General features: G+C 36.8%; 1 protein-coding gene across 1 annotated transcript; it reads right to left on the bottom strand.

Annotated features, from left to right (window-relative positions):
• Positions 1 to 1,350: 1,350 nt before the first annotated feature.
• On the bottom strand, positions 1,351 to 18,164 carry LOC116714727 (glutamine--fructose-6-phosphate aminotransferase [isomerizing] 2-like). Its single transcript, XM_032555455.1, has 19 exons — positions 18,029 to 18,164; positions 17,004 to 17,111; positions 15,274 to 15,384; positions 15,003 to 15,125; positions 14,395 to 14,453; positions 13,176 to 13,310; positions 11,954 to 12,015; positions 10,238 to 10,317; positions 7,100 to 7,217; positions 6,777 to 6,940; positions 5,811 to 5,906; positions 5,524 to 5,621; positions 5,279 to 5,399; positions 4,921 to 5,078; positions 3,808 to 3,922; positions 3,504 to 3,631; positions 3,131 to 3,298; positions 2,845 to 3,006; positions 1,351 to 2,318 (listed from the first exon to the last, which is right to left on the bottom strand). The coding sequence occupies exons 1-19, from the start codon at positions 18,033 to 18,035 to the stop codon at positions 2,274 to 2,276; spliced, it is 2,058 nt and encodes a 685-aa protein (XP_032411346.1). The 5' UTR covers positions 18,036 to 18,164; the 3' UTR covers positions 1,351 to 2,273.
• Positions 18,165 to 20,360: the final 2,196 nt, after the last annotated feature.

Below are 20,360 nucleotides of genomic sequence, written 5' to 3'. Positions count from 1 at the left end.
TTAAACCCTAGTTTTTAATCGCTACATGTTTTAGATCTGTTCTAACACAGTAGACGTGTACTTTGGTTTTCTCACTTAGCTGTCAGCTTCTGGCACTGGATTCAAAGTAAAGAAAGATACCATATCTACTGAATTATGCACTCGTAATAACATCTGACAGAATTTCCCATTAAGAATTCTGTGCAAACCTTTTAAGTATACATTTTGACTGTAATATGTCATTATGGTACAATTCTCTTTAATCGTAATTTCACAGTTGGGGTGTATTTTTCGATCAATTTGTGTTTAAAAAAATATTTTGTAATGTAGCTTTAATGCAATTTATCATACTAATATTTCATACACTAGCACAGGCTACTTACCAGACAATTTTAATATGGATTAATAAGGAAATCCTTTAGCCATTTAAATGAACCGAAAACTGGTTGGATAAGAAAAAGCATAAAATAAGAATATCTCAGTAGTACACAGGATGCAATGTCCTCTTCATTATTCCACCTTTGTCTTTTCACTCTGTTTAACCATAAAACCAAATTAATACAATAAATTTTTATACGATTTGATCAACACTAAAAATGTGAATAAATTGAAATCTATACTTAAATTAAAAAAAATCCAGAAACTATGTAGACAGCCTACATGCTTCTTGGTGATATAAAAAGTTGGTAATATTAATTTAAATTGGTTTCCATCTTACAAGTTACATTTTCAATAGATTTCCTGAAGAATAATGTTAGTCTGCTTTATCCTCCCAAAACCAGTCATGATATGTGTTTGGGAACATTGTCTTGCTGGGACACCGACCTAATAATTTTCAAGTTATAAACATTCTGCTACTGATTTCAGAAGGTTTTGAATTTAGACGCCCTCCTCCATTTTTATTATTCCATCAACTGCAATGCAATAGTATCACTGGCAGCAAAACAGACCCTCAACATGATGCTACCAACGTCATGCTCGACAGGTGGTGCAGACACTGTTCTTGCCATTTAGGTCAAATAGCAAAGCTTTTTATCTCGCTTGATGTGACACTTGACTTCTCCATGTGGAAAGCCTGCAAATCTTAAATATGTGGAGTTTTCCAATTTTTTATTTTGTTGGTTAACACTCACAATCATTATTAGTATAAAACTTCAGTGTAGATGGTGAGACTGGAGTTCCAGCAACTTTCTGTATATCAAATTTCTTTTTTGTGAATCAACAAATCAGGCTAACATTTAGCCTCTTAAAAGCCTCAAAAATACCAAAAACGTTTCAAACTAAATCAATTAAAAACACACACAATGAATTGTCCAATGAAGAGTGATCCATACAAGAAAGAAAAAGAAAAGAAAAAACAACTGACCAGCCTGAAAGTAATAATTCATTAATTTATTGATTGGTAGTGCTTATTTAACATTATAAAACACACAATATCAAATACAATCATAAAGATGTCAATCACGTTATCTGCTTAGCCCCTATAAAAACAAAATAAAAAAATTCTGTTATATACAGAATATCATTGCCATAGGATCCATAAAAATAGTTGTCAAATGTAATAAAAATGATTTGTAATAATTAGTTTTTTACTGCAGCGTTGCAGTGCTTTTTGTGCTTTTACAAATTCCCCATGGCAAAAAGAAGTAAAGAAACCTTAAAAAAAGACCTGGATGAACACCTTAGAACTGGCCTCAAAACAAAATATTTAAATTAAAATATAATTACAATATAAAAAAATAAGATTATAGTTCACTGGTTCTTCAGGCCCAGTAATTTGATGATTTTACAATGAAATTTAGAAAATGACACTATAATAACAAAATTTTTGAATTTTACAATGACGTACAACATAGGGGGAGAATTAATGACCTTGTCATAATGTACATTCAAAATCTGAGTTTGCGGTCCATATTGCACAATAGTAAACACTTCAGTGTACCATTTCCGTTCCTTACGGTTATTCATATGACAGGTTTTGGCTCAACTAACGATAAAGAGGCACAGAAGGTTTCTTTGGCTGTCAGCATTGTTGAGAAGGCTTTATGGATTGTTCCATAAAGCTGTGGTCAGATTTCACATTTCTGATTTTCTGTGTCTTTTTTCTTTATAGTGCCTTTTTAAACCCTTCTTTGCTCTGCAGCTTTCTCTTTAACTCACAGTATAATCCAAACACACTATGGTCCCCATTCTTCACCCCAACCCTTCCACACACACCCGATGTTTGATTGCACAATTGCTCCGTAAATCACCCAAGGCCACCTGTCTCCTCTGCTGAGCTTTGTAGACTGTAATTATTCCACAGTCACAGACTTGGCCAAGTTTCTGGGACAGTCAACCTGGAAAAAGAGAGTGTGAGAGAGCAGTTGAGAAAATTACATAAGATCAATCACTGCGGGTGTACAGTAAAATGACCAAATTTGGACACTGTATTACAAAAGGTGAGTTGTACAAGAAAGTCAAGTTCCCATGAATTCAGACATAAATCTTAACCTGGAGAAATGTACGCAACAACTAAGAAAAAGTTCCTTCTCTTTTACATTGGAAGGAAACACTGCCATTATACAACAAGTTGCAAAGCCAGTTTGTTGCCACACACTAAAAAACAAAGTATCTGGGAAAAGAAGCTTCCTGAGGCACACCTCACAGACAATGAATAAATTCACAGCCAGATTTAGGTCTGAACTTTGACATCCCTAAGCATAATGCTGCTACCATTCTGATGTCCTGTGTGTTTTATTTTTGCACCTCTATGTTTTGCTATATTAAATCGCACTGACCTACAGGAGTTGGAATATTTGAATCTGGTACAAAATGTCTGATGCATGTCAAAAGTTCTTGTGAGTAAGAAAATCTGCTACTTACATCATATCCTCGCAGGACAGCTAGGTGGAAGGACATCAGCTGTAGGGGGATGACACTGAGGATGCCCTGCAGACAATCCACAGTCTGTGGCAGCTCAATGGTCTTGTATGCATTTTTCATCAGCTCTGAATCATCCTGAGAGCACAGAAGAATGGGTCGGCCCTGTTGGAGAGAGAAACCAAGAAGTTGCACAGCGTAAGGATTACGTTTTACCACCTTGAGGGCTTCCTCTAGCAAAATGTGTGTGTGTTTATTTATTTTTTTATATATTCTATTCAGGGCTTACCGATCTGGCAGTGACCTGTTGCAAAGCATTCTGACACTTGGTGTAGCAGCCGTCACGCATGATAACCATGATGACTGGCATGTCTTTGTCGATGAGTGCCAAAGGACCGTGCTTCAGTTCTCCGGCCAGGATGCCCTCTGAGTGCATGTATGTGATTTCCTTGATTTTCTACAATAAAATAAGGAAAATAAAATTTATTGAGATTATGTTAAATATGTGATTATAAATTAATTAATGTAACTTCTCTACTCTAACATTTCTTAATATAAGGTGCATAAAAAGTGCACATATATATAGCATGTATAATATTTATGTAATAGCAGGGAGAAATTAGTTATTCAGAGGCTACAGTACTATGAAATCCTTAACTCACCAGCGCCCCCTCAAGGCAAGTGGCGTAGTTGTACCCTCGTCCCATAACCAAAAGTGACCTTTGCTGATACAGCTCGTTGGCTATGGTCTTAATCTTCTCATCCAGTGACAACACCTTTTTTATCAGCTCTGTGAGAATGTATAAAAGTTAGTCATGGTCACATTGATATCTTATGGATTAAAGATCTACCTTTTCACACAGCTATTGCATCACACTATTTTTCTAACATGATCTAGAATCCTTATACATATTTGAAGAGTTATTTCTGTTTTGGTTTTTAGATCCTGCAATTGGTAATACTAACCTGGTAGCATCTTGAGGCCGTGAATGATCTCCAGTCTTCTCTTCTGCAGTGAGAGTCTGTCTTCACTCATCATCAGGCCAAACATGATGAGGGACACAAACTGACTGGTATAGGCCTGAAAGGGAAGCACACACTCAACACCTGAGTAAAGACTATCTGGTCCAGTAAAAGCAAAAACAGTATCAAATTGCACAACTCTGTGTTCATATTCCTCGACCTACTCTTTTCTTAGTTAGCATTTAATTAAAACAGTTGGTTTGTGTATAAATGAAAATCATTTGATTTGTTGAAGGCTATTCATGTTAAAAAAAAATCTATACATATGTGGAAATAAAGCTTTTTCTCTGAAAGGAAAATGTTTATTTTAGTGCTCAGCGGTGCTTCCTAAGTATGACTTTTGCTGAAAGGAGGATTCCAAATTGATATTCTATCAGTCTCATAATCTGTAGCACTGGAGAGAAGTTTACACACGCTCCTCTTAAGGTTAAATGCCAGTTTCTGACTGATAACTTCATTTCTTCTGAACTTGGATGCAATATTAGAAACTTGGAAAAAGGTTGATGGCAAAAACACACAGAAACTAGTATGGAATGGACAAAGGACACTAATGTTATTTTCCAGAATAGTCCTGACCTTTGGTCTGTTAAATATTTATGCAATATGCTTAAAATCCAGGAAAGTAATCAGTTTAAATGAACTCCACCAATTCTGATAAGAAAGCTTGCCAAATATTTGGTGAGAATTATGCCAGGACCTCGTCAGTGGCTAGAAAAGCCATGTAGTTTCTCTGCAACTTGTTAAAGTGACATGTAGGCAAATATTGATGAATATGTGTGAATGTAATGTAAATATTTTGGACAGTGTGCATAATGACTGTGTGATTAGATACAATCCACAATGAATTAAATGTGCTCCCACTTAGTTTTCAGAAAAATTTCTGGAGTTGTTTGTTTGTATGTTACTTCATCCAGGAATAAGATTAGTTCAAATATGTAATGAAAAGTCCATGATGAGCATATGTATGCTCTGATTCAAATAGAAGAAAGCCTTCAAAATAATGTAGTGATTTGAAATGTAGTTAATTACAGACTGATTATGCTGAGGGGAGTGTACCTTAGTACTAGCCACTCCTATTTCCGGTCCTGCATTGATGTGGACCCCACAGTCAGTCTCTCTGCAGATGGAGCTCCCCACAGTGTTGGTGATACCCACAGTAAGAGCCCCTCGATCCTTGCAATATCGCAGGGCCATCAGGGTGTCCGCTGTCTCCCCTGAAGGGGCGGAGAGAGTGAAACATTATAATGTATAATTATAGAACATTAAGGTCAAGCTTAAAGCAGAACTTGGCATGAAGTTGTTTCACATGAGAGGTGAGAAGTTATTTTAAGATATTTTTAGGATCCAGGCTTTAGTGACAGAAAGAAAAATGAAAAAAAAAAAAAAACACAACCTCGGATGGAGGTTATTTTACCTGACTGACTGATGAAGAAGCAAACGTCGTCTCTGAAGACTGGGGTGTTGCGGTCCAAGAAGTCGCTGGCCAGCTCCACCATTACGGGCAGTTCTGTCAGTTCCTCCAGGATCTGTCTGGTCTGAGCAGAAGAAAAAGAAAAACAGACGCTTTATTAGCACTGTCATGGGTATGTTCAAGTTTTGACCATGAAATGTCATGAGATCTTCTAAAGGCATATATGACAATTGACTAGCTGTACTTACAGCAACTGCAGCGTGGAAACTAGTGCCACAGCCTATCACGATAAGCCGCCTGCAGCGTTTGATCTCCTTCAGGTGGTCCTTCAAGCCTCCAAGAATCACTTGGGAAATAAAGGAAAAGACAGTTTAATTTATTGGAACAGTTTATCTCGACACCTGTTTCATATTTGAAACACTGGAAGTTTTAAAGAAATAATCTACCAAATTCCTAATGATTCTAAATAGGATTTTTGCTAAGAAAGTATGAAATGATTAAAAACAGGACTTTAAAAAAAAAAACATGTGATCACCTGTATTAGTTTCAAAACAAATCCGGCCTCTCATGGTGTTAACTACTGATTCCGGCTGCTCAAAGATCTCCTTCTGCATAAAAGCTTCAAAGTTTCCTGCAGAGATTAAGAAGACATAAGAACGATACACAATGACAATGAAATTTTTCTTCTTAACAAAAAAAAAGAAAAGATAGACACTTTATTACTAAAGGTATTGAGACACCACTCCAATCTTTAAATTGAAGCAACTTGTCATGCTTCTGCAAACATTTGTGATAGAGTGCATCCCTCTCAAGAGCTCATTAAACTCCAGCATGGTGCCGTGCATTCATGTAATTTCCTCCGCAATTAACATTTCTTGGTCACCGGTTAGTGTTGTCATAACAAAGTAGATTAGGAACAGCAGCAAATCAACTGCCAGTTGTAAGCCCTGTAAGATCAGAGTGAATATGGGGCAAGTTGAGGCATCGTCTGTCTACAGCTGGCTGCAAACATTATGACGGCTTCAGACTAGCTCAAGAATAACGAGCGCAAAATAGGTTAGCATAGCTGAGCTGCTGCATCCAAACCTGACATAACCAGGTGTAATGCAAAGTGTTGGCACACTAGTGTTGGAGGTTGGTTCTTTGGATTGGAGAATCATGCAACTGTGAGAAATAGTTTTGGGAGGGTATTTTCTGTCCACAAAGCAATATCCTTTTTGGGATATTCTCAAAAGTTATGAGTATAATGCCTACTATTTCAAAACATTTGGCAATAATGTGCAGACAACATTAACTGAAAAATTACTATAGGCATAGTGTTTTCCCCTATTCAGCCAGCAGAGGGCGAGCAAGTATCAGTCTATTACATTGATCTGACCCAATATCATAGTGCAGGCACCCCCATATAAGCATTTATCTAAGTGTTACTCTCTTCTAGTGGAGTTCCTGTCAATTAAATTAAAACAAAGGCAATTTGACACGGTAGAAACAGTTTTCCAACCTTTCATGATCTGCTGCAGCTCCATCTGCAGCGTCTGAATTGCTCTCACTGGATCCTCACCGGCCTGCCGGTTAATCCTGTGGATGGAGAGTTCACCTCCTTTCACAACTGCAATGTCATCATCCTCCATGTACAACACCTTGTTAGTGTGCTCGATGATGGCACTGTGGACGCAGAAACACAGGAAGGAAGCAAATGAGTGCTGCAGCAAGCAATAGAAATGTGCACTAGGCAGACGTGGGGACAGATGAGAAGGCATAATGGCTGTGAAAAGCTGAATAACATAGCTCTATGCTTGATTCACAAGACAAATTCTTTCCCACCTAGCGTCAGAGGCAAAGTAGTACTCCACAGCCCTGCCATCTTCGTTTGAGTTGATGGCGTTGGGCGAGTCCGTGCGATTATGGCTGTTCTTCTCATGAACGTCTTCCTTTATGTGACCTACAGAGGTTTAATTCAAGAGTTAGTGGGTTAAATCAGATCTTTAGGAAGTAAGAAATCTTTGACTAAGTTTCCAGTTTCACTGTAATTGTACATTTACACAAAAGAAAATATCCTAGGATGTCCTTTTAGATGAAACAGCACAGAATCATGAGACTGTAGATAAAACATGTAGCAGCTTTCCAAGACAAGAGACTCCTTCATCTGCTCAAAAACTGACACTGATACATTTAAGTACAACAAACTATTACTTTCTATGATATATTCAGAACTACTTTGTATATTACTGTTTATTTTTAAATTAAAAGCAACCTTTAGAAAACTGGTGAATCTCAAGAGAGTGAGCCAGGAGTTTCATATTTAGAAAAATAGTTGAAGAGCAGAGATGGTTTGGTTAGCTCTATAGATCTTCAGTCTAAGATTTAAACTCATCTGCCCTTTCAGCTTAAGGAAGCAGGTGACAGAAGCGAAAATTATACTGAGTTTAATTATGTCACCGTAACTGATTCCTTACTAATGATCCCATTAACTAAAGTCTGACTGTGTCCCACAGAAAAATGTCTGTCTCTCACGAAAAGCTCTTTCTTCTATTGTGCAGTCGTTACTCATACTTTCCTTCTTCAATTAATCAATTTATTAATTAATCAATTTTAAAACAATTCAACAACTATTATCTTCCATTACACTTACAAAACACCTGGCCAGAATTCTCTGCGTCATTTAAACAAAATTATTGTGCTGCTTTGGACTTTGCACTTCTCTTATATAGATCATTAATAACCGCATGTTCTGCTGATAAGATAGTGAAGAATAATTTATAAGCACAAGAGAAATAAAGCAAACAGACGAAGTATGCAGTTGTTTACACTGCTCACATTTACAGAGCATAACTGAGTTTGGAGTAGGCATGTGCCAATTATAAAGTTTTCAAGGTGTAATAAAGATTTTAAAGTTACAGTTGCTAAAGGAAACACCTGATTAGGTGGAGTTTTTCTCTGGTTGCGTAGCGTAAAGAATAGAGCAGCATTGGCCGTCCCCAACCTGTTGCAGCACATTGCCAGTCAGGTGACAGATTAAAAGCTCCCACACATTGCCTATGCTTACAAGACTAACAGTGATAATGGGGAAACTAAAGGAATGCTGACCGGACTTTTTATGAATGGTAAAACTGTTTTAAAACTAGAGATAGGGACATACAAACAGCAGCTGGCGACCCGTAGCAGACAGGCCAGTAAATTGGCTAATATTATCTCAGTGTACTTGTCCTTCTCTAGAACAAATAGAGCAGAACACCAAGAAGGTGTAACGTTCTGCAAAATAATCATGTATGCTTAAAGTTATTCAATAGTTTGTCCAGTGTTTGTTCTATATTTTTTACTTAGGTTAGTTAATCAAAATAACCAAAATAGAAGTACTACATTTAATATTTCAATATGTTACGTTTTATAACACCTAAAGCAATTTTGTTACTTTTCAGTTTTGAATAAAAAACATTTAGATCAAGGAAGACATGTTTGTTAAAGAGTTTGTTTAAATGTGGCACTTAGGGTTATCATACAGAGAGGGATCACAGTGTCCCATTCTTAAGCAAAGTAATGAATGAAGTACAGCAAAGAAAAACTCTCTTTACGGTTTACTCTAGCAAAACCTGCAGAGGTGTTCAACAGTAACTCTTTAAATAAAAACATCTTTCAAGGAAAGTCCTCCGAAAAAAGTGATTGCGTAATAATTATCATTGACCAAAAACATCTCATGTTACTCCAACACAATGTCTTTTGGCAGACATTGTGGGCTTGTTTCTGTTGGCAGCAGCAGACAAAGTTCAGAAAAGCAAGTTGAAACTTTAACCCACAGGAAAAGAGACCTTTATCCAGAAACATAAGGACATATTTTTTTTGTGTGAAGTCCACTGGTGCTGGTTTCATATTTGGTGTTTTAGTTCCAATCAAAACTCTATGTAAAGATTGTTTTACTTAATTTCTATACAGTAATGAGAAAGTGTGTTAATTTAGTTTCTTATGGACAGGGATGTATTGATCTTTCTTGAGAGAACTATCTCTCCAACCTGAAAGAATTAGCAAGAAAGCTTCAGGCCCAAACACATAAAATATATTAATGACTGACTCTATTGTATTCCCAGATTCTTCATATGAGCAGCTAAAAGACAAATGACAAATATTTGCTGTTTATTCCTGTTTGAATTTGCTAAATCTATTGTTAGTCTGTATATTATGCTTAGGATTGAGAGAACAGTACCCCAGAAACCTGTGTACAATACTTGTTTATTCTTTGCATTCCTTACATTTAACTAATGTATGTTCTTGTATTTTTTTTTGCAGAACTATAAAAACACAATGCAAACAAAACTGCAATCACTGAATAACATTACTTTGTATAATCAATGATAATATAGACGCTGGTTTAAGAACTTGCTACATTTCAGTTTGTTTCTTATTCAAATTACTTTTGTGTAGCTTTCATTTTTATGATCTATCTAAGGAAAGGATTCATTTTAAAAATGTACCTTTTTCTTATTTAATCTAATAAAGAAAATAAATGTATTTTAATTTCACAATAAAAACTAATTTTAAAATGGTGTATAACTTTAAATCTATTAATATTTTGTATTAGTTAAGAAGGTTTTGTAGCTATAGACATATTTTATTTTGTTGCTCAACCACAAAAAGGCTCTTTGTGGTTATAACTTATAAAATGTTTTTGAAAGAAGAGTTACATCATATAACAAAATCTAAATAACAAGATATAAAAGACAAAAAAATGAAGACTGTTCCTATAGAAAATACAGTTAAAAATAAGAGAGTCTGTCCTCCACTCTTAGATTTTTTTTTAAATCAGCAACTTTTCATAAGTTGTGCAACTGATGAAAAAAAACAGCTGGAGGATATTTCTAAATACAACCCATTTGAACAACTGTGATCAGGTGATGTGCTGCTGCTGAAGCAGTGAATTTAAGATGTGGTAAAAGTGGATGACAGCAGGACAAAAGGAACAGAGCTTACCACTGTTGTACTGCACAGGGATTTGCTCGGTTGGCAGCTCGTGCTCACTTCGCACACCGATGAGCAGCGGACTTCCTCTCCTGCCGAGATGAGAACAAAGCAGGCAAGGCGGAAAGAAGGAAAGGGAGAGGGACAATGGTTAGGTTTTTTAAACACAAAGCAATGTCAGATACAATAACATGCTCTCCTTTATAGCCTGATACCTGATCATGTTGTGTCATTGTAAGTTAAAATAAAGTTTTTCCCCCTATCTTCAATTCTGTTTGTTTACTTCCTTATCATATCAATTGTACCAAATCTAATACATTTATTAACTAAAGTTTTGCAGATATTCAAGGTGTGTCTGCATCATTTTAGGATGTAAAGGTTTACACAACTATTAGTTTGAATATATTTTATCGTTAGCACTTTACTTTCATAACAGTTACTTAAACAAAGGATACTTTTGTTTAAGTGACCCCTATAAAAACAGAAATAAAGAGAGTTATCTTCTGCAAGTATGATATTAATGGATCATAACCTTTAAACAGAGCCTCACCTCAAAAATCCTCAACTATCCCTTTAATGCAAGTTTGACACCACCTGTCAAGAAACAGCAGCCTCTCCTTACTTTTTGTTTTTCTATTGTACAGATCAGTCTTTTCTTTCTGCATCAGTTTTCTCCTGGGCCTCACTAATGCATGCTCTTTAATTGTTCTAGAGGGTGTGGGATTTGACAAAGGAGACATGCAAACAGACACGTGCTCAGTTTCCAAATATGTTCTAGGTTGAAAACTATACACTAAGTTGTCATCGTCTCCACACATCATTTTCTTATTAATTAGAAATGTCTCAGTGGGTTAGAAAAATAAATATGTGCAAACACTTTAAATGGATGACTAACAGTGAAAATAGGTCAAAGAAGGAAAAGTAGAAATTAAGACAGCAGTTTTCCTGCTGGGTGGCTGATCTTTGATACCACAAGAAGGGTGGAGGCCGTTACATCAGATAATAGGCCCTTCACTCCACCTTCATCAACTATGATGAACATTTAAAACATGAAGATCGTGTGTGTAGCCATAGAATTTGCAAGCTAAAATAATTGGTTTAAATGTTTCTTTCAAGCTCATGTTGATAAACAGGAAAACTAAGCCTTTGGTTTAACCAGCAAGTGAGCCAGCAAGTTTTGCTTGATGAACTGTTTGCATAAAGCACAAGTTACACCCAACCCGTCTCAATTTACCAGCCCTACTCCCGTAACTCTCCTCCTGATCTGTGACCGCTCATTGACCTGGGAATGGTATAACGCAAAAAAAAAAAAGTTGATAAGAAGTAATTAACCTGGTGATTTTTGCCCCTTCAGTTTCCCAGAGCTGAAACAGGAAACTCTGTAGTCTTTCTGTAAATAAGTCAGAAAGGGGGGCGTTGCCCTCAAAGCTTCGGAAGAGGCCCAGGAGGGAACAGCAGTCTGAATTGAACCTCAGATCTTAATATGCAGAACATACCAACTCACTCCACTGGACGAGGAGCTACTCACATGACCACAGCTGCCCATTACTGGAAGCAAAAAGGATTCCAGAGTAATGCCATAATTAATAAGCGGGGGCTTCGTCTCCTAATCAGTCCAGATATTGCTTCATTGTGTTAATAACAGCAACGACTCATCTGGCTGGATGGATGATATGTGAAGCCTAATCTCAGCGTTGCCTGTGAACAAGTCAGTGAGTTCTGACTAACCTGGTGGACACAGCCTCTCCAGGGTAATGACGGCTTTTGAACACGAGAGAGAAGGCTCCTTCCTATAACACACAGAGACAGAGACGTTGTGTTAACTGAACAAACATCCTAAAATAAACACATCTTGCAGCTGCATGTTAAAAGAAGGGAAGAGAAGCAGGTGTCACTGTCAGATAAATCAGAAAAAAGTGAAACCTTTTTATTTTAAGACATTTGCTAAATATGAACTGGAGTGCAAAAAGAAGTAGGAATCCTCAAGGTTCTGTTTTTGGACAACATGTAGTTATTATCTAAGTTGTAATCCTCGCTCCGTGAGTACTGCTACATGCTTAAACATCTTTAAGCTAATTATAAACAATAATGTATTTCTGTGACATGCAGAAATTGTCAATTTGTATGTGTTCCATTAAGGACAAGCCAAGTGCTTTTGTGAAGCTTTTGACTAAATGACTAAAATTTCCTTGTGCATGAATGGGCAAACAAATTTGTCTTGCCTCAAACACCTTTAAAATATACAAAATCTTATTTTTTTCTCACTCTGTGGGGGTTTAAAAGATGCGGGGGGTGACTTGGGGAGGCCTGGGAGTATTTAGGTACTGGAGGGAAAGTCTAAAAGCAATAGGAGCTGTATTGTATAACATCAGCTATGTTTCGAAAGTGCTGGCCACACAGCTGCTCGCGGTGCTTACTGGAAACAGAGCTGGCTGAGTGTGGGACTGTGGTGGGGAGGAAAGGGGGTATGAGTGAATGCAACAGGAAGCAAAAGGAGGGTGTCACTAGTGTAAGGTTGGACTATCTGGTTTCCATTACTTCCAGTCCAAAAATGCACGTTTTAGTTAAGCCTCACTGCAGACTGAATGAAGCTTTAAAACATTACTCACACAATGGAAAACATAAAACAGTATGCTTCATCTCAAAAAAAAACATCTGATTCTATGACTAATGATGTCACATGTGACTCTGTTGGGACCGCTTCCATGGAGATATTTTTTCACAACGTTTTGTTTCACTCAGTATTAAAAGTGTTTTTGCTCATATAAATATGTGTCACTTAAGAAAGAACTTTACGAAACAGAGCAAGTTTCCTTCACTTCAGCTGAGGAGTGGAAGGTTCTTGCATTAATAATGAAAAAGAGTTGAGTTTCACCAGAAGAGCAGGACATAACCTACTGTACATGGTGGTGTGAAGTTAGATTGTGGTTTTACTGTGTGAGACGCTCACCAGTTGCTGGATGACTCTCTCCACCAGTGTGGAGAACGTGATGCTGTTGTTTTCTCGATTGTCATACAGGTATTTGATCAGTTTTGGGATCACCTCTGTATCTGTCTCTGACTCAAATTCGTATCCTTTGGTGATCTGAGGGACGGAAAGAAAATGGTTTAACACATGAAAATGGCCTCAGAGAATGTAAGGATTTAACTGATTTTTCCCCCTGATAATTAAACAACACTGTATTAATCAGTCCGGAGTCTTCTATGAAATAAGTTTTTGACAAAATATGCTACCAACATGTAAGATTTTGCTGCCATTTTTAACCTCATGAACTTTTTTCACCATGTGTTAATCTTTTTTTATTGTACGTAAATGTACATGTGGTGAATGTTTTCCACCACATGTTTTGTTTTGCAGATAGGACAGAAAGTTACATTTCGGTCTCATCTGACCAGAACACTTTCTTCCATGTGTTTGCTGTGGCCTCAAACTGAAAATGGGATTTCCTGTTGCTTTTGGTTTTGACTAACTTGTCTGAACAACAGATTCTGCCAAATGATTCTGCCAATTGTGGTACTCTGCAAGTTCTCCAGAGTACCACAATGTTCCATTAGATGTTTAAAGCTTTAAATTTCGTTTTATAACCTAACTCTGCTTTAAACTTCTCTACAACTTTGTTAACTAATGTTCTCTGACAAGCTTTTCAGACCTTTACAGAACAGCTGTAAAGCTACAAAGGTCAAATTAGATATAGGTGGGCTTTACTTAGATGATCTTCAAAGCCCATTTTCTTGCATTGGGTTATTTTTAGAAAGAAAATGGGAGAATATTTATGCACATCACACTTAAATATTTAGAAGAATGTGAAATTTCTTTTCCACTTCACAATTATGCGCAAAACTTTGTGCTATATAACTCAAAAAACAAGATTAAGCAGTTTGTATAGTTAATAGTTCTACTTTTTTCTCCAATTTGTAGTTTTTTAATTCATCATAGTTACAACTTTGTTACTTCTTCAACGCTAAAAGCTCTGTACTTGACTTTGATTTTTAAAACAATATGATACAAATCGTATAATTTTGGTCTTCAGATTTCATTCAAGAAATCATCATGAAAGTTTTCCTTTGTAACCATAAGGCCTCCAGTAATAATATAAACTTTGTAGTGGAGGGCAGGTTTAATTATCGCACTAACCTGTTTCTTCAGAAAGAAATTCATGGCAACTCACCAGGTACTTCTTCAGTTCTTTGTAGTTGGTTATAATGCCGTTGTGGATGACGACAAACTCTAAAAAAGGAAACCAGACATAAGTTCTTTTTCAAGGCTTTTCATGTTTTTTGAATTCAAAACACAAAAAACTAGAGTTCAATGGAAAGCTGCCACACCTTCTCGGAAATACAAGCTTGGTGTGTGGTGAAGCAAGTCTGGCTGGCTATTTAAAGAATAATTTGGCTTTAGCACTTGCACAAAGCAACAATTTGTAATGTGCTAACAAAGTATTACTACATCGCAAAGATCTAGAAGGATAACTTACAGGATTACAATCTGTTTGCAAAATTAATGTGATTTTAGAGTGGAATCATTTTGTTTCATTTCAGACTTATGAGGAAAAGCTAAGGGACATAACCAACACACCTTAAAAAAACCAATAAGACAGATGGGTGTGTCTTTTACTGCACTGTGTTCTTTCAAATAGGATAATTTTAAAAGCAGTTTTACAAGATTCATATTGACACAATTTAAACTAGACAAGCGAGAAGTCACTACTAAGGAAGGTGGAGGAGAAATTCAGTCCTTTCATATGATTGATGATCAGGTCAGGAAAGGACTTATTACCATTGTTTTTGTCGGATCGCTGGGGGTGACTGTTGACAGCACTCGGCTCTCCGTGCGTAGCCCAGCGAGTGTGAGCCAGGCCAAAGTGTGTGTGAAGAGTCTCATTGATGTCCCGGTCTTTTTCTGAACAGCAAAGAATAACATGAGAGAATAATGCTGGATGTCTATCAAATTCAGCAAGTTGGTTTGTGTTATTTATTACTAAAAATGACATATCATTAAAGGGTTTTATGGAACTGCAAGAAATGAAATCAATCATATGAGAACTCACGGTAGATCTCCTCCTCCAGAGCCTTGACCTTGCCCTTCTTCTTGATTAAGCAGATACTGTTGTTGTTGTTGAGGTCAGTGGTTGTCTTGGTGGGGCCGTCTACGGCAACACCTGCGGACGGAAAACCAGAAAATGTCAAACTCAGGTCTCTGGAATGTGAGTTATGAATGCTTCCGTGCAATTATTGCTCCTGTGATGAATGACAACTCCAACTGGTTTTTACAAAACCACATTCCCCAGACATCTCTTACTCATGGCGGGCAGAAAATATGTAAACAGTGTGATAAGGCTCGAGACGCAGTCAGATTTGGCTTGTGGATGTGAAGTAAATACAGTTAAAGTATCTTTTGCTAGTTAATGTCCAAATGAGGAGTCTGTCTATCTGCAAGTGTGTCTAAGCTAAAGCAGCTCATCCTGTTCAAATAGGATGGACAAACACAAGGTGCAGTAAATATGGGTGTGTCTCTTTGGAGCTTATTAAGCATTCAGGTAAAAAAAAAAAAACATCTGTCAGTTACACTTTTTCAATTGTAATTTTAACCATATAACCTAACTCCAGAATGATTGTACCTTTAAAAATTCTCTCTCAAACTATAAAAGATCTGAAACATTTAATCTTCCAAACAAAACTAAATGAGTAACAACTGAAGTACAAATGCTTTAACCCTTAAAACCTAGATGAAAAGATTTGCCGATTTTTGGGCAATGTTGAAATCAGTTATTTTAATAGACTCAACCTGATAAACCAGTTTTTACACAATATCAGTTGTGAGGTCTGTTTTCCTATAACGTTTTTAAACTGATGGGGGTGTTTATGATCAAATCCTTGCAGCAACAGTCTGCTTCCTGTAGAGTCCTATGTTGGAAGACCGTGACTTTTTTCCAATTTTATGAACCTGTAGTTAGCTTCTATTAAGTTATTATCATTAATAGTTTCCCTCAATGATGTCTTAAGTTTAGAGAAAAGCTAAAGGCTAAGAGCTATTCAGAAGGTTTCAGGTGATTTAAACTATTTTAAGCAATTTTAATCTGAGAATGCCCATATCAATGTGATACAATGCAGAATTTCTCTGCTAAAGGATTTGTGTTTTATTCATCAAAGTGACATTGGCTGAGGCTGGCTCCTGTGACAATCAACCTTATAAGCTGCAACTTGTCAGTGATCCAAGAATGGAGTAAAATTTTGAAGTGTGCAACATTCTGTCACTTGTGCAACGTCATCAAAGATCAGACGTTCCTCTGCTTTTCCAGGTATTGGAAAATTAGCCTGGTGGATTGATCAAGCTGATAATCTCTTTAGGAAAGTAGCTGTTCACCTCCCCAAACTTATTATGTTTACAATGTGAGGTATAGATGTTCAAGGTGTGCTAATACGGAGTTGCATCCGGTAGATATGAACATTTTCTGTTTGTGAGTTGTTTTAAATAGCTAAACTCAGCTGGAACACTCATGCCTTGTGGTCTGTTAGCCTTCCACCACTATAGGGATTTATTTATATTTTTACAAATATAAATAAATTTGTAAAAATTTATTTACAAATTATGGGAAGATGTTATGGGGGCATCTTCCCATAACATCTTCACAGAACCATGCTTCAAAGAATCCAAACCATCTCTTTAATGATTGAATTTGAGTAAGTATTTCCAAAGCTGTTTTCCTTAAAGCTTTATGTATTATTCATTCTGTGTGTGTGTTTCTGTGTAAGTGCAAGTACTGTGCAACTGTCTCACCTGCTGAATCGTACCCTCTGTACTCCAGCCTCAGCAGACCCTTCACCAGCGTCTCAAATATCTCCTTTCGGGTGCGTGGCACTTGGTAGTTCAGGTAAGCAAAAATCCCTTTCAATAAAAAAGAGAACCAGAAATATAACTCAAGTCTTGGTTGCAGAGCACAGTGCTCCTCTTTTATTCAAACTCAGGCTTGGCACTATAATTTTGCTTAATGGCATTTTGGACACATTGACTATAAATAATGCAATAAAGTCATACAAGCAGGCATTTTTTCTAGATTTCTACCTTCTATCATCAAGTACTGTATATGACCACTTGTCTCGTTCAATCTTTACACACATTTTTCTTGCTGGTGTTGGAGGTAAGGCACTACACAAACTGTGAATGTATGTCAATAGGCGTGTGTATTTTCCTCCAAAATTGTGTGCGTGGGGGGTCTGTTAAAAACGTTTTGTAAGTACACAGCTAGCCCATTGACAGGACGCACACTGCGCGCAGTGTTGGAGCAGACAGGCAGAGGCAGGGTGAGGTTAAACATCGCTGATCCTGCCTTCTTCTTCACATAAACGAGGCGAGGCTGGGGAACGGTTAAAGATTTACTCTCAGTTGTAAAAATGGTTTTGTTGTAACAGCAGACAGAGGAGCAGCGCGCACTATGTAGCCTATAGGTATTTGCCAATCAATGGAGAAAAGTTAACATCGGGCTTCTAAGTCATCTCCAAACAGGATCAATCATCTGCAGCTTCCTTGCCCTTGAGTATACAGTCAAACGACGACACTGACACGTAGCAGCTGTGCGTAAAAGTCCTTCACGCTTCAAGATCCACAGCGAAAATGTCGGAAATCACAGACATTTAAACTCAAGTTTTCATCCTTAGAATTACATCCAAATCTGAACAACAGTAGAAGTTTATCAGCATATCGTGTGTTGCTTTCTTCACAAAATGCGCGCAATAGCTTTTTTTTTTTTTTTTTAAATTCAGAAACAAGAATGATAATTCACGGGTATTAAGAAGAAGACTTACCACACATGATTCAAGTTTCCTCTTCACCGCTCGACTCTTTCTGAAACAGATTTTTAGTTTTCCAGCTAAAATGATGCTTCTGTTTCTCCGCGGTGAAGTCTCGGATGTAGTGCACACTCCCCCTGGGCTTTTCTATTTAAATGCAGTTTCCTGCACAGGGCAGCTGCCCCGCCTCCTCTGACGTCTCTTATCCCATGTCCTTTCAGGCCATCCTGCGTCTATCTGTCAGGTGTTCGCCTCACCTGTACGTGATGATTAGCCGCTGTTAACTTTCCTGTTTCCCTCCCTGCAGTTAACCTCAATCTCGTGTTCTCAATACAATTGTAAGGTATTTATTAGATATGGGTATGACCGGTTTTTGATTGCTGTTTTTGTCGCCCAAGCCTGATTTGAGGGTGTGGAGAATTCCTCAACTTCCATTTCGTCTTTTCTTTTACTTACTTCCTGGATCTTGCTGTTCTGTAAGTATTACTATTTGTTAAAGTTTAACAATGTGTATTTTTTTAACTTAGGTTTTTCCAATACACATCAGCTTTTCCTGAGTAGGTGTGGAGAAAATTAGTAGTTTCACTTTTTTGAAAAAAGCTTCTTCTTAGGTTTCATGAACTTGAGGCAGGACATGTTGCTAGGCCATCACAGGACAAACAACCATGCATGCACACACTGGCACCTCAGTGCAACTAAGAGTAATCAATTAACATAAAAGCCTTTGTACTGTAGGAGAAAACCTTTCGCATGAGGAGAAAGTGCAAATTTCATGCAGAAAGACCTCAGGCAGGACCTTGTAGCTGCCAACCACTGCACCACCGTCCAGCCCAAAAACAAGCATAAATATTTGCTGTATAAATCTGAAATTGTGTTGCTAATTGCTTTTCAGTGATACAGCTTGAACTAAAGATCTAAACCAGGCTGTCATTTAAAAAACCAAAAATAAAATGGTTCTCTAAATTTGTGTGCCCGTCTCATAGCTGCTCTGACAATTAACAATTTTAAGCAGTCTTCTGTTTCCTATTCATAGTCTACTGTTCAGAGAATAGTCATACATGTCTAGTTAATAAAAAATATATCAACGAGAAGCCACTCAGAGTTTGTTTTAAACTGAAATTGTACTCTGTCATATTCAATGACGGCAGTAACCGATGGTAAACAGATGTGAAATCATTAAAAATAACTGGTAATTTGCAGAAAATAATGATACTAAAAATTTCAGAATGAGATTTAACCATTTTTATGACTAGATCCATTCATTAAAGTTTTCCATCCCAAAGAGAATTACACAGAAATGCAGTGTTTTATTTAAATTGACACAAAATTATTTACTTATTGGAGCAAAATGGAAGTAGGAGGACATATTTTGGTAGCATATGTTATTGTTTTATGTTTTTTAAGACCCACCTTTACTCTCATCTCACTCTTTGCTTTGTATAAAGTTAACAACTCTGGTTATTGTTTTCATTTGTTCGTAATGAATCAAGTGCAACAGAGATTAAAAAAACAAAAAAAAACACCACAATCTTATAGAGAAAATTATTGGAAATAAATAAGGAGACAACTAAGGACAAATCTATTTGTTTCCATGAATCATGGTAGTGTTTCTTATTTATTTTCTGCAGAATTAACAGATAACTGACTATGTGCTAATTTGTTTGTAAATGGACTCACTTTATAGTGACTGACCAACCTTTTTACCTGCCTGCAAAAATAAAATCACAGAGAAATATTAGTCTTTGGCAAACTATTAGACAATATAATTAGTTTGATTCCTGAGCTAAGTGTTCACAGTTATAGAGAACAGTCAGAAAGGGTGGGTAACTTCTTAAGAAACTTCAGCTTATTTTGTGTTCCTATGAGTCAACGTTGTTTATCTTCATTTTCTTTTCTAAGTTTTTACTCCTCTGAAGAACTGTATGAGTACTTTTTAAGAACAACAAGGAAGTTGTGGTGGATCATTTAGATGGCCTATTTCTTTCAGGGAGCTGGCAGCTGTTATCCGGGAACTGCATATTTTCTATTTTTCATGCTGTCATTCCCACAACATCTTTAACAAGATAATTAGTTGACATAATTGGTCCCTTTAATTAAGCAAACATAAAACCAACCATTCTACTCCCACTCATGTTTTACTCATTTTGCATTAACACATAATTGGTTGGACTTGAAGAATTTTGTATTTCTTTTAACTTTCACAGCAATGAATGGAATAAGACCCACCAAATAACAACAAAACAAAACCACTAGGTTTTTTCTTAGACCAAAATAGTTGGTTTTGCTGTTGGAATAGAAATTTGGAAGATTTGATTATAATTATATTAGACAAGAGACTATAAGGAGC

The sequence above is a fragment of the Xiphophorus hellerii genome, chromosome 23, assembly GCF_003331165.1.
Source record: "Xiphophorus hellerii strain 12219 chromosome 23, Xiphophorus_hellerii-4.1, whole genome shotgun sequence".
Taxonomy (NCBI): domain Eukaryota; kingdom Metazoa; phylum Chordata; class Actinopteri; order Cyprinodontiformes; family Poeciliidae; genus Xiphophorus; species Xiphophorus hellerii.
The sequence above is the reverse complement of the archived record's forward strand: the minus strand, read 5'-3'. Positions and strand labels throughout refer to the sequence as shown.

Excerpts from the sequence above, each read along its gene's own strand:
- LOC116714727 (XM_032555455.1), bottom strand. Across the intron at positions 5,622-5,810 it reads TTGTTTTGAAACTAATACAG|TGATTCTTGGAGGCTTGAAG; the intron begins GTGATCACATGT and ends TTATTTCCCAAG. Across the intron at positions 2,319-2,844 it reads CTGTCCTGCGAGGATATGAT|GTTGACTGTCCCAGAAACTT; the intron begins GTAAGTAGCAGA and ends CTCTTTTTCCAG.